General features: G+C 43.3%; 1 protein-coding gene and 1 long non-coding RNA gene across 4 annotated transcripts in view; one reads left to right on the top strand and one right to left on the bottom strand.

The window, feature by feature from the left end:
* SLC12A4 (solute carrier family 12 member 4) overlaps window positions 1-7,761 on the bottom strand; it is a 46,119-nt gene extending 38,358 nt beyond the window's left edge. Inside the window, exon 1 of one of the 3 annotated variants that reach the window (XR_003988011.1) lies at window positions 7,193-7,435. Coding sequence is in view for 1 of the 3 variants with exons in the window: in XM_030457450.1 (XP_030313310.1) it covers window positions 7,193-7,466 (274 nt within the window). In the remaining 2 variants the exon portion in view is untranslated. Of the gene's footprint in view, window positions 1-7,192 lie in introns of all 3 variants that reach the window. The other 2 variants (XM_030457450.1, XM_030457452.1) reach the window with 2 other exon arrangements.
* On the top strand, window positions 7,642-11,361 carry LOC115598923. The gene is made up of 3 exons (XR_003988012.1): window positions 7,642-7,724; window positions 9,074-9,248; window positions 10,924-11,361. It is a non-coding gene; the product is annotated as an uncharacterized LOC115598923 (long non-coding RNA).
* Window positions 11,362-12,781: the final 1,420 nt, after the last annotated feature.

Below are 12,781 nucleotides of genomic sequence, written 5' to 3'. Positions count from 1 at the left end.
CCCCATTCATCCCTACACTAACTGAGTCAAAGCTCTTTTTGGACAATTAGCTCTTTATTCTGCATGTCAAGCCCCACCTCTCTGTCCTACAGAGCAGAATGAAGATGAAAAGATGGATTAAAAAAAATACTCCACCTTTAATAGCTACAAAAATTTTGAAAAAAATACCTTCTCAGAACTGTTCTAACTTCTACTTCTGTTGCTCAGACATGAATTATGACCATTGGAAAGTAAACTTAATACCTACCACAAAACCTAAACCCCTATGGCATGACTTATTAGAAAAAAACACTTCTTGTAAGTCCAGTAACTGCTTTTTATGGTTCAGAAGTGAGAATTTGAGACTTTGAAAACAATGTGCAAAATAAGAATCACTGAAGACAAATACAGACTAGACAAGCTACAAATTTACCTCCAGATAAGTGTGCAGAGGATAGCAGAAGGGGACCTATTCCACACAATTGTATACAAAATACCCTATATAAAATTCAGAGAAGCTTACCCTACAAGCATTTGAAAAGCTGTATTCTTCCTTGTCACATAGGGTTTTTATAATTAAAGACAGAACATATTTAATATGTGCCAAGTACTGGATTTTGCTAAAAGACTAGTCTTTTTTTGGGTATGGCATTTCATTATTTTGCTTGCTCACAAAGAAGATAGTTTGCTTAGCATTCACTACAACAGCCACAGTGAAAGATGCACAGTTCTCTATGCATGGCAAAATCCAAGTATACTGAAAAAAATAATCCAAAGCAGCTAAACTGAAAGAACCAAAACAGCACTACTCATTGCTAAGAGATCACTTCGCATCATTTAAACAGATGACCATAGGAAAAAATTAAGAAAGAGGTCTTACTAAATTAGAAAAAACACAAAAAACCTCATATACAGAAAAAAACCCAAACCACACCTGAAGCTATCTTTTCTGTGAGAATAAAAAAAATCAGCACACTACAATTAAAAGATTAAAAATTCACAATTCAGAGGCTACTGAAGACAATGGAAACACCCTCAGAATGAAATTCCAATAGGCTTTAGACCATGTGTTAAACTGGTGCATTTTTTTTCTCCCATAGTTCAGGTCACAGATCAATGCATTTACAAAAAAACCTTGAACCAAGAGTTTGAAGACAAAAACTCTTTGATCAAATAAATCTTGCTCCCACATATTGTTGATAATAGCAGTTTTTCTGTTATACAAATCAGCCTGCACTTTAAATTACTTGCTACATCATAGTCAAGAGCAGTAATAAATCTTTAGCTTGCTCTTGTAGCTTTTTTGCTAATGTAGCTTTTCCTTCCTTGGGGCACTGGGCGTCCCCCATCCTGTTACAGGCACTTAACAAGAAAGCAGTGATCACTAAGTTTGATCTACCTCAAGGTTGCTGTTGTTCTTTAACTTCAAGGAACAGCATTTATCATATTTGGCTACATTTTCCAGTCAAATGAGGCTGCAAAGTACCTTCATCTCCATTTTATACAGAACTCTGGAGCAAGAGCCAAATACAAACTGTACATTGAAGAGCATTCAAATATGTAATCTTTCATTTTGTTGCAATGGAAAAAGAAAGGAAATGTCAATATTTTCTTTCAGGAAGTGAAACAAAAAAAATTTGCAAGTGAAAATTGAGTAACACGTACATGGGTCGACGTTATACATGAGAAAGATATGTAGTACAAACACAATATAAGGAACAAAAAAAATTTAGTTGACTTTCTTCTGTAAAAAGCAGAGATTGAAGAGAAGATATAGCACTCAAATCAAGTTTGAAATGGGTGCTTAGCATGTCAAGAGAATTGAGCATTTGCAGGTAGAATTAGATGAAAAATCCATGTCTTTTCAACTGCAATTGCCTAGCCTTCTAACACACGTGTTCTCCAAACCACCAAAACTCAGAAGCTACAAGACTAGCAGAGCATTGGTTGGGTTTTTTTTTAATCTCTTATTTTTGCAACATACAGACCTGCCACATGCACAGCTACAGGAGCTGCTTTCAAATCACTTAGGCATATCACAAAGATGTCCTTCCCAGAGAGCTTCCAAATAACTGAAATGCCAGAGAACCCACAAAAAGGCCCATGTTTTTCTATATTTAGGTAAGTCTCCTGGCCACAAGCAGTTGGCACCAAGATACACTTGGTACAGGACTGCTGCAGCCTCCCCAGTTGCAGCTCTTAATCACTGCACAAATTAGAAGAGGTAGGAGACACAGCCTTAGCAAAAGTAAGTTTATAGTAACACCAACTTGTTCTTTTCCCTACACAAGCATATTAATAGAATTATTTAACCTTACAAGACCCCTGCTAAAAGAAACATTAAGTATCCACCGTGGACTCTGCTAGAATGAGCTTATCAGAGAAATTCTTTTGCTTACAGGCTATTAAGCTATCTCTTTCCCCACCCAAGTGTTATAAACAGCTAACCATGTCACAAAGCACTTCTCCACTCTCATTTTTCACATACCTATCTCATACCTTTCTTTATCTGAAGCAAGAGTTCACTTATCTATACACCTGTATTACTGAAAGAAGTATTCTGGAGTTTGGCACTGCTACCACTGCTGTGCTAACAGCCCCGTGCACAAACTGAAAAAAACATAATACAGGATTTCTCAAGACTTATCCGTCTCAGGAGCTGTATTTCAAATTATAAACACTGCTGTCTATCCTACAAGTATCTCACAAGAATACTTTGTGGAACAGAAACAAATATTAACATGTTTAGCACTGAAAGGACACCTTTCGTATCTCCAAATTTACACACTAATCTATGGAGAAAAAAGACAGATGCCAACCTAAGAAGATCAGGAAAAAAAAAAAAAAACACCACAAAACCTTGCTCCTTAAAATGCAACTAAATTGAAGGTGCAGTCTTTGTATCTTTTCCAGCAAGGCAATAGTAAACAAATCACTAAATGAGACAGCTCACCAGTATCAATGTATTTCTGTTCTCAAGTTATTTTCCTTCCTCCCAAACAATTCAGAGTTTCTCCCCCCCCTTCAGGCTTCCCCTTCCCATAACTTCTTTCAGCAGTTTTGAGGCAAAATCAAAAATGCCTAAGATGCACATACCACAGAGGTTATGCAAAAATATTCTGCTATCATTCTGCTATTTAAAAGCACCACTTATCCACACCGCTGCCAGTAAAAGTTTTTTAATTAAAGATAACCTAAAATACATTTGGATGTGTGTTTCTGTGACTTTTATTTACCTCTAGTATCTAATTCATTAGAAGATTAATTGTATCTTATCTCTGGACTTTGCCAAAACACACAGATACACAAAGTAAGGGCTTTGAAAGGGATTTTAATTATTTATGTATCCCTATTTCAAGTGTCTTCAGACATACTTTATGTAAGCTTTATTTCAAGTCTTGCAAAAGACTTAAAACTTTACCAGCAAGTTACCACATATTAAAAAGGAATAAACCAAGAAGAAGCTTAAAGCACACTTACTGCAGAACTTTCCTAATACAGCTTCTCAAAACCAGCTTATTGCAAATGACCAGCATAACCTGTTGCTGCACAAGGGCACTGTACATACTGATGCAGACTATAAGAATGAGGAGAAAAGGTCTCAAGTCCAACCAGAAAACTCCAGGCTGAGAGGAAGCCATGTGATAACTGTAACATAAGCAGAGAAATTCATTGGCAAAACCCAAGAGTGGCAGTTGACCAAAGCTGGTTAGTGACACCAAGCTGATTAGTGTCTCATTTCCACACACAAAAGTCACAGGAAGATAAATAACTTCCCACAGGACACATGACACTGCCACACTTCAGTTAACAGTGTGCACAGTCACTGTGGAGCTGAGATTCCTATTCAAGCAAAATTTATTTTTTTTAAACACTATTCAGGCCCTCTTCTCACCCTGTGTACCCAAACTATCATGCTGGCATTATTTCAAAGACTGAAGAGATGCCAAATTCACATTTCTCATCCCTGCCCATCCATAAAGCAGGGATCACGTATTTATCATAGGATCACAAGATAATTCTTTGTACTTCTTTTTCTAAATAGAAGTGCCAAAATCTATTACAGACAGTGGCAATTGGTGAAAACCTGCTTAAGAAAAAAAGACTGATTTTATTCACAATCACTGAAGCTATGTGGGAAGACTGAATTATTGCACACTGACTAATGCCTTCTTAAGTAAATGGCTGACAAGAAATTCTATTGCAGGATGGCTTCACATCTGTAGTGTTTAGATGACACCATATCAGTTGATGTCCTAAATAGAGCAAAATTCAGAAAAAAACCCCAACACCATTCACAAACAAAGCTATGAAAAATAGATTGGAGTGAAAAGGTCAGAGTGAAATAAGATCCAGAATCGTGAGTAACGGCCTAAGAGATTGTGCAATTAGTGCCAGACAACAAAACCACTGCTTTGCACTGTTACAGACCAGCTATAAACAGTTACATTACCAGGACAGACCATACTCCATCCATATAATTACTGAGTCACTGTAAACGATCTCCGACCAAACTGAGCAATCCAAAGAATTCTTTGAATAACGTTCTGATTAGGAAAGCTGATAAAATAAAACCTTCCATGAAGAAGATTCTCAACAGAACAACTGCACACAATTCCTGATACTGACTATGCTGGCACTACTTACTGCATGGAAAGTCTGGAGAATGGGCTCTGCTCAGGCAGCTCTGTCAGCATTCATGCAGTGCCAAGATGTGCCTATCAAGGTGCATTCAGTACCACAACCTAAAACTCTACACTCAAGTCAAACCAAGTTTACCTTACCTGGAATCAGGGGCATCACCAATACCAATAAATTTCTCCACAAGTCCCACAATCAGCTGCCACAAAAAGGCTCTGGAGAGTCATTCTGCTCCCTCTAGTCTGCAGGCTCCAGCCACTGCTAAACAGCTGTGAAAAAACTCTTCCTCTGGAGCTTCCATCTCCACCATGTCTTATTACCAAGGCTTCCCCAGCACAAGAGGCTGCAGTACTCTGTACAGGATGTAGAGAAAGAAGCACCAGAAGCCAGAGGAATAACACAAGGGAGTTCAGACTCCATTCTGCACTGCCATAAACCCAAGAAACCTAGTAAAATACAGAAAAAGCTAGGGGGGAAGAACATGCTTGTCAGTACAGGCAGGCAAGACTGCAGATCTTTATGCTACACCCCGAGGATATGAAACAACACTTAATTACTATGAAAGTAAATTAAAAAATAGAAGGCAGTTATAGTTCAAACAGAAACAGAACTAACTACCATATATTAATAGAGATCTTACTAGATGTTTATCAGTTTAAAATAAAGAGACTCTGCTAACTTTCAGCAGCCTGGTTCTGTACTGCACTTGGAACAGCAGTCAGTACTTCAAGAGATCACAGTTTGCAAGCTACTGAGAAGTCTGTGACAGGGAGCCGAGTACCCTGAAGTGTGTTGCTTCATCCTTCAGACAGCCTCATAGACAAGTAACAGGCAGTCTGAGTCGATCTTCCTTCACCCACCAAAGCAGTAGCTTCCAGAAGTCACATTTACCAAACCATGGCCAAAGCCAGCTAGTGAAAACAGTACTCCCCCAGATCTCTGAGATGGGTGAAAAACACCTGTTATTTTCATACACATGAGCTAAATGTTTAGTAACCCAAGAGAAAAACAGACCTCTTTATGACACCAAGGACCTGCAAACTGTCTGTGATAACAAACAACCTGGGAAAAGCACCTACTTTTCATCATTCTAAAATGCCCACAATAGAACTAAAAAGAACTGACATAAGGGAGTTAGGCCTATGTAAGCTACTTTAAAATTCCTTTGAAAAAATAAGCAGACAGAATTAATACATAAAAATAAAAAATGGCATGTACTGGAGATTGAAGTACAGGTTCAAAGAGAACTGAACAAAGTGACATGGCAGGAACAGGACCTCGATCTCACAACAGTTGAGTATCATTCACCTTGTTCTCTTCCTTAAGCACAAGCCTGAGCAATGCAGGCTCCCCTCAGGCATCCAGTAACACTTGCAATCTGCAAAGTTTGACTGTATGGGCAAGGAAGAACAGGTCAGGTGTTTACTGATTTTTCTTTTGTTGCCTAGAGTTACACATGATTCACAGAGGGTAAGTCAGTTTCACCAGCTGAACCCATGAGAAGATCCTCCTTCCTAAAATTTACAGAACAAAACCAAGGCAGAAAAAAGAAACAGATACCCCATACAGCTAGAACAACGCTTTACCATAACTACTTAGCTTTGCAAATCTGTCCTTCATTTTATCACTCGAAACACTGCATTTAATTTTTTACAACTCACAACAAAACCGGTGTTTTGGCTTGGCAGCCAGGCTAAGCACCGGTATTAGCTGCACAATTAAATAATGTACTTCTCACCACCCAACATCCCTTCCTACTTACGTGATCCTCTTCTGTAACTGGAATAAATTAACCGCTAACAAAAAGCAGCTCTGCCTTGCAGAAGCAGTTGTGAAAGACACAGAGACACAATGCACACGCTGTAGCATTCAAGGGACCAGTCCGAGAGAGAGAGCGCTATCTGAGCAGAGGCATTTTTTTAAGATGATATAAGAAAGGCAGCCACTTGAGATTGGGCTACTTTAACTGAATTCTCTATCGCTTGTTTATTTTGGCACTGAAGCACTGAAAATACTCGAGCGAATCCCCACACACTCTTATCATCTGTGGAGACTGTTGCTTGTGGGAGCACCGATAACGACCGTCCCCCTGCGCCCGCCCCGCTCCCCGCTGCACCCCGGGCTATCAACAAGTGGCGGCGGACCTGAGGGAACCCCCGGGACAGATACCCGGGCTCGCCTCCTCCGCATAGCGGGAGGACACCCCGGCCACCCGCATCCCCAGAGCACCGCCGCACCCAGGGGGGCTGCTCTGCCACCGCTCGGCGCGGGCCGCCAGCGCTGACAGTCGGCGACAGCGTTCATTCGCCGGGCCAGGCTCCCCGCGGGCCTCGCCAAGGCGGCAAGTCCCGGCCCTGGCAACAGCGGAGACACCGCTCGCCCGGAGGTCCCCGCGGAGACTCTTCCTCTGGGCGCGGCGCCCCTCGCCACCCCCGAGAGCCGCTATCAGCGCCGCCGCCTTTGTCTGCCGCGGCCGCCGGTGGCGACGCGGAGCAGGGAAGCTGGGCTCGGCCCAGTACCCCGAGGGAGCGGCCAGCACCGCCGCCTCACCGCCCCGGCTGTACCCGCTCACCGTCGGAGCTGACAGTGTCGTAGGAGTCACCAGCGACGGGTGCCGCGGCCGGCTCCCGGTAGTCCACCCAGCTGAGCCCTTCTACGCTGTCGTACTCGGCGCGGGGCTTGTCCTCCACCGGCACCACGGTGAAGTGCGGCATGGCTGGCGGGGCGGCGAGGGCTCCCCGCGGCACCGCAGCGAGGCAGGCGGGACGCGGCGCGGAGCCGGCGGCGCATTCCTGCCCCGTGCGGTCACTTCCTCTCAGGAAACCGCGCTCCTCAACTCCACCCATTCCCCTCCGAGCGCCGGGGCGGCGAGGCGGAGCGGCGGATGCCTCGCCCGGAGTCGGCGGGCGGGCAGGCCGGGGCCGTTCGGCAGAGAGGAACGGGCGCGGGGGAGGGGGTCTCTCGGCCAGGCAGTCTCGCTCAGCAGCGGGAGCGCGGAGGAGGGGCCGGAGGCGGCGAAGAAGCGGTGCCGGGAAGGGAGAGCCTTCCTCCCGCAGTCATCCTGACAAGAGACGGAGCTGGGCCCGGGGGCGGCGGGAGCCGCGGTGCGCTGGGAGCGGGGCGGGGGGGGGGCTTGAGGGGCGGACCCCCTCTGCCCGCGGCCCTCCCTTGCCGGCGCTGCCTGGGCGCCTCGGGGAGGAAATTTCCTTCAGCCGTGCCCCGGGCCCAGCTCCGGCCCCCTCCCCCCTGCCGCCATTTGCTGGGCTGGAGCGGTTCAGGGAGGGCGTTGGAGCGGCGCGCCCAGGCCCGAGGGGGGGCGCGGCCGCGGGGGAACGAAGCCGTGGGGGATTGTGTGGGGGGAACCTCCGTACTGGGGCCGGGCCGCGTGAGAAGCCGCTTGGGGAAAAGCTGCGGTTCCCCGGCGGGAGGAGGAGGCGGGGGTGTCTGTGGGGTTCCTCCCTGGGGCAGGTGGTCGCGAAACCGCGGGGTGTGGTGGTTGATGAAAACAAGGGCAAGTGGGGCCCTGGCAGATAAACCCGGAGCCGCATTTCCCGGCTGTGATGGAGCAGAGGGAGACAAGTAACAGTTCTCACGACTTCCAACAGACCTTAACGTTGGGCTTCGGCTGATCAACAACAAAGTACTGTCACCCATAGACCGGGTTTATTTTTATGCAAGTTATCGTTAAGTTCACATGCAGCAGCTGTCCCCACTTCCTGTGTATGTGGTGGCAGCGGGGTGGTTTCTCTTTGGCTGCATGAAACCCTCAGACATAACGAGGAGCAAGCCCAAGGGAAACAGAAACATGGCTGCACAATTGGCATGAGGGGAGCGGGGGGAAAAACACGGCACTGGGGAAATCTGAATGCCAGCTGGAGCCAAGGGTATTTCTAGCTATATGCAAAGCAGACAGTTGCTAGGGCAGCAGACTGCGAGGGCAGGTGAACTGTGGCCCTGCTGCTCAAGCAGGGGCCTGGGAGTTGGGATTGCACCATTGTTTTGTCCCGCTAATGGAGGCAGTGGGTTTGCCACCCCCTCCCAGCAGCCAGGACGGACGCCTCGGTGGCGGCAGGGTCCATAAAGCTTGGGGCACTCCTGGCTCAACCTTTTGTCCCCAGGGAGCAAAATTCAATTTTGCATTTATATCTGAAAAAGCTGGCGCCAATGGCTGGTAAGTTGGCCTTACATTTCACATGCGGTAGCCTCCATGTGAAGTTTAAACATGAATTAATAGTTGGTATTTATTGTCTATTTGAAGGCAAGCCTTGTAAGTAAAAGGATCCCCTTTTAATGCATTATGTGAGAAAAAACTCTATAGGGCACAGTTTGTGCATTTTCCTATGCAATTTTAACTGAAACTAGTTCTGTAGGTTTTTGACCAAAATACTCCTTAGTCAAGGAATCTGTGTACAAGGACAAGTTAATACAGTAATGATAAAGCTTTTGTCTTTAGATGGCATAGAAGTCTCTGGGAGGATATAAAGCTTAGAGCAGAAGAAGAGGATGAAGACATTTCCTGTGTTCAGAAGAACCTTATTCCTAGCTTTCTGAATTTGTCCTGCTTTTTTGACAAAGCAGTTCCAGGTCACTTGGGAAAAAAGGGAGAAAGAAGAATGATCGGAAGAGAGGTAATCAAGAGGGAGAATGTTTTATTCACAAGAACTGAATAAGTCTACTTTTAACTAACTGGGTTTTGAAATAAACAAGAAGGATCCATGCTGTGGTGTGACTGCTGTCAAAGAGGTACAAGTCTCTCTGTTCACTTAACACAGAGGTGCTGGTAGACCACTTCTGGGGAAAGCCAGAGCAATTACACCTCTTAGTATTGATCGGACAATACTAAGGTGGAAAGTAAGAAAGACAGGTGGAAAGACTTCAAAGTTTTCATACAATACTTCACTTTTGTCTGTTTGCTCTGTGAAGGAAAACAACAATGATCTTAATGTGGCTATGTGTATCTCTTTAACAGTTTAACTACTTCTGAAGGAGATAAAAAAGGCCCTGATTTTCCTCCACTCAAAACTCACAGTATCTTGAAGACCTGGGGCAAGAGGTTTTTTTCTCCAGTAGCCTTAAAATGAGCACACTTGTAAATACAATCCCATTGAGGTAGTAAAGTTCTACCAGCAAATCCTGTGGGCAAGTTAGGCTGATTTTGATACTCAATACAGGATTTTTGTTAATTTTAGAAGCATTATTTCTGGCAGACAGGAAACATTCATGTGTACCACTTAGTTTACCACCTTGCCTCCAGCAATATTTTTTTACCCAGGGGAAAGTGGAACAGTTGTCCAGGAAGTAGAGTTTTCTGTTTAAACCTCTTTGAACAAAATAGTGTTCATAATAAGCATGACCTAGTAAGCTAGAATCCACTGAGAAAACAGGAAAATTAAGTATTACGTGATGGGGCAAAGAATTATATATAGAAAAAGGGCACGATGATAACTGAGCATTAAGCAAATTACTTCTTTCTTCTGTCATCTTCTTTTGTGTTTTCCACTTTAAAAAACTTCTGGATGAAAGTGTCTAGTCTAAGCAAGATATCCAACAAAAAGGAGACAAGGATTATAAGAATTAAGTCTCAGTTCATTTTTTTGGAGTCATGCTTATTCAGGAAGAAGTATTAAAGTGAGCACTTCTTTCTCACCTTGCTTTTGAAAGCAGGTCTGGCAAGGACCTGTCTTTAGGCACCAAAAATACATCTGTGCCACCACAAAGTGTTTTAGTGTAATTAAATCAATGGCCTTGAAATCGTAATCCATGTGGGGAAATATAAATAAAATCAAGCTCATGCCTATATATCAGCATCTCCCCTCTCTGAAATGGCAGCTGTATCCAAATGTATTGAGATAATTTAGCCTTAGGAAATTACTCAAGTTCACTGAATCAAAAATATTGTCTAAAGTCAAAGACTCCTAACTAACTTACAAAAAGCACGTAAAGTTATCTGCTCATATCAAACTTTGTTGTTTAGCATCTTGTTTGTAAGAGAACTGAAATCTCAACCTGTATATTTGACTGTTTTTGTCTCTGAGTATGAATACTGACTTACTTCTGAATGGTATGAGAGGACATAGCAAGCTTAGAAGTTGTCTGATGTTCATAAGAGGCTGGAGTGAAACTAGATTTCTTCAAAGCTAGATTTTACAACAGCATTTATCTGAGACAGCATTGCTATTTCTCATGATATAATGGGGATGAAAATTACCTGATTTTTACAAAGCTAAATAACCTTCCTTTTCTCTCTTTTTTTTTTTTTTCCCCCCACTCTATTCACCACACATAACACCCTACCCCCAACAGAAGAGAAAGTCTGGTGATTTCACTGTGGAAAACTCTTGAGATCATGGGGAAAAAAGGCCTGAATTTCCAGTGTACATCAATAGCATCAGTGAAATCAGCGTGAAGATCAGCAAATCCATGATCTCCTCTTATACATCATAAGGAACAACTTTTATATTGTTTGTTACCCAGAAATCATAATAAGCAAAACCACAGGTCAGTTCTTACATAGTAAGCCACTGAGTATTTGTGACCTACCTTAAGCAGGTACAGCCTTCTAGCTGAAAAGTCAGCATGTTGGAACTGCTATGCAATTCAGCTCCAAGAAAGAGGTGTTATGAGAAACTCTTGAGTCTTCTGGGAGAATAGTGTGGTAAACTACTGAAGAGAAATCCTCAGAGCAGGCAAGCAAGGTCAGGTTTGCCTTGAGTGCTTGTTACAGGTGACATGACTCCAGCATTAAAAAAAGCAGCTTGGCTTTTACTGCACTTAGCATCAGCTGTTAGAGGAACAGACTGGGCTCGGGTGAGGAGTTTCATCCCTTTCCTGACAGCAATCCACAGACAATTCAGTGCTCATGCAGCCATCCTAGAAAGTGAACATAGAATTAGTATCAGCATTAAGTGATAGTTTTTAAGGATATAGAAGAGGCAACAGCTTCCTCAGCCTTCACAAGGGGATGTAGTACACACATTGGAAGGCCCTTGTAAATGAGCTCGAGTATTGTTGGCTTATGGATATGCAATGTGTGATGTTTAAAGGCAGCTGAAACTGTTGGAAGACAGCTTTTCTTACCTTCCTTTCCTCCTGAATTTCATGGGGATATGCCTAATTTTAAATTAACTAGTTTACTTTTTCTAACTAAGAAAATCAAGGCCAAGAAGAAAATATCCTTAGAAATAAATGTCATAAAATTACAGTTCTGATTTTTGAATTTTTTTTAATATATCTGTAGAATTGTGTTGCCCCTACCTAACATTGTTTTGAATGCTGGCATTATACCTCAAGAAGCTTTGTAGAAAGTTTAATTTTCTGTAAATGAAGCTTTGAAGTGCCTCATTGATGGAGTAACCTTCCCAGTCATTACTGTCATTGCTGACTGTAGTGTTGTTGTCCCCAGACACAGTATATAGCCTTTTTAGAAGTATATTCACAGGATGCACTGCCCTAGAAGCCTTAGAGGTAAATTCTGTAACTGTCCAAAACATAAAAGTCCTTGAATACAGTTAGGCAGAAAGCCCTGACACCAGAAGAATTAAGTACTTATGAAGCCAACGTGGTTTTAAAAAGCATAAGTACAGATATTTAAAACTTGTAAAGAGAAAGGCTGGGACAACACTCCACAGCAGTGGATCTGTAACTGTTATTTATTGTTTTGAAAGACTGTTTTCACGAGAGTGGAACCTGAGTGACAAATAGCCCAGAGCTGCCAATTTTGGGTTTGTTTTTTTTTTCCTTGGACATGAGGCTTGGCAGAAATTTTCCAAGTTTATGGCCAGCATTTCACCATAGTCAGCTTTCATTTTCAGCACATTCCTGCTTCTCCATATCCTAGTGTCCACACCAGTCTTGTGGACAAAGCAGGCCAGAAACTTGTCAACTTTGCTGCAAAAGTTTCTCACTTACAAAGCTCAGGATCTATGTCATCCACAGCAAAGATAAGCAGGTGCTGAAAGAAGTCCTTTGGAGAGGACCACAACATGTACATCCAGGTGTAAAGAATCAGTGAGAGCTTATGGAAGTTGCAATCTGCAGTCCTCCAAATGCCATTTACAGAGAAAAATTAGGCAAGGAAAGGTCACATTGTAACAGGTACTCCTACACTAACTTCAACTGAGATTTTAGCTGTTCTAGAAAAAAACGTGTCCTGGCTTAGGCA

Source organism: Calypte anna, chromosome 11 (assembly GCF_003957555.1).
Source record: "Calypte anna isolate BGI_N300 chromosome 11, bCalAnn1_v1.p, whole genome shotgun sequence".
Taxonomy (NCBI): Eukaryota; Metazoa; Chordata; class Aves; order Apodiformes; family Trochilidae; genus Calypte; species Calypte anna.
This window is presented reverse-complemented; position numbering and strand designations above follow the sequence as displayed.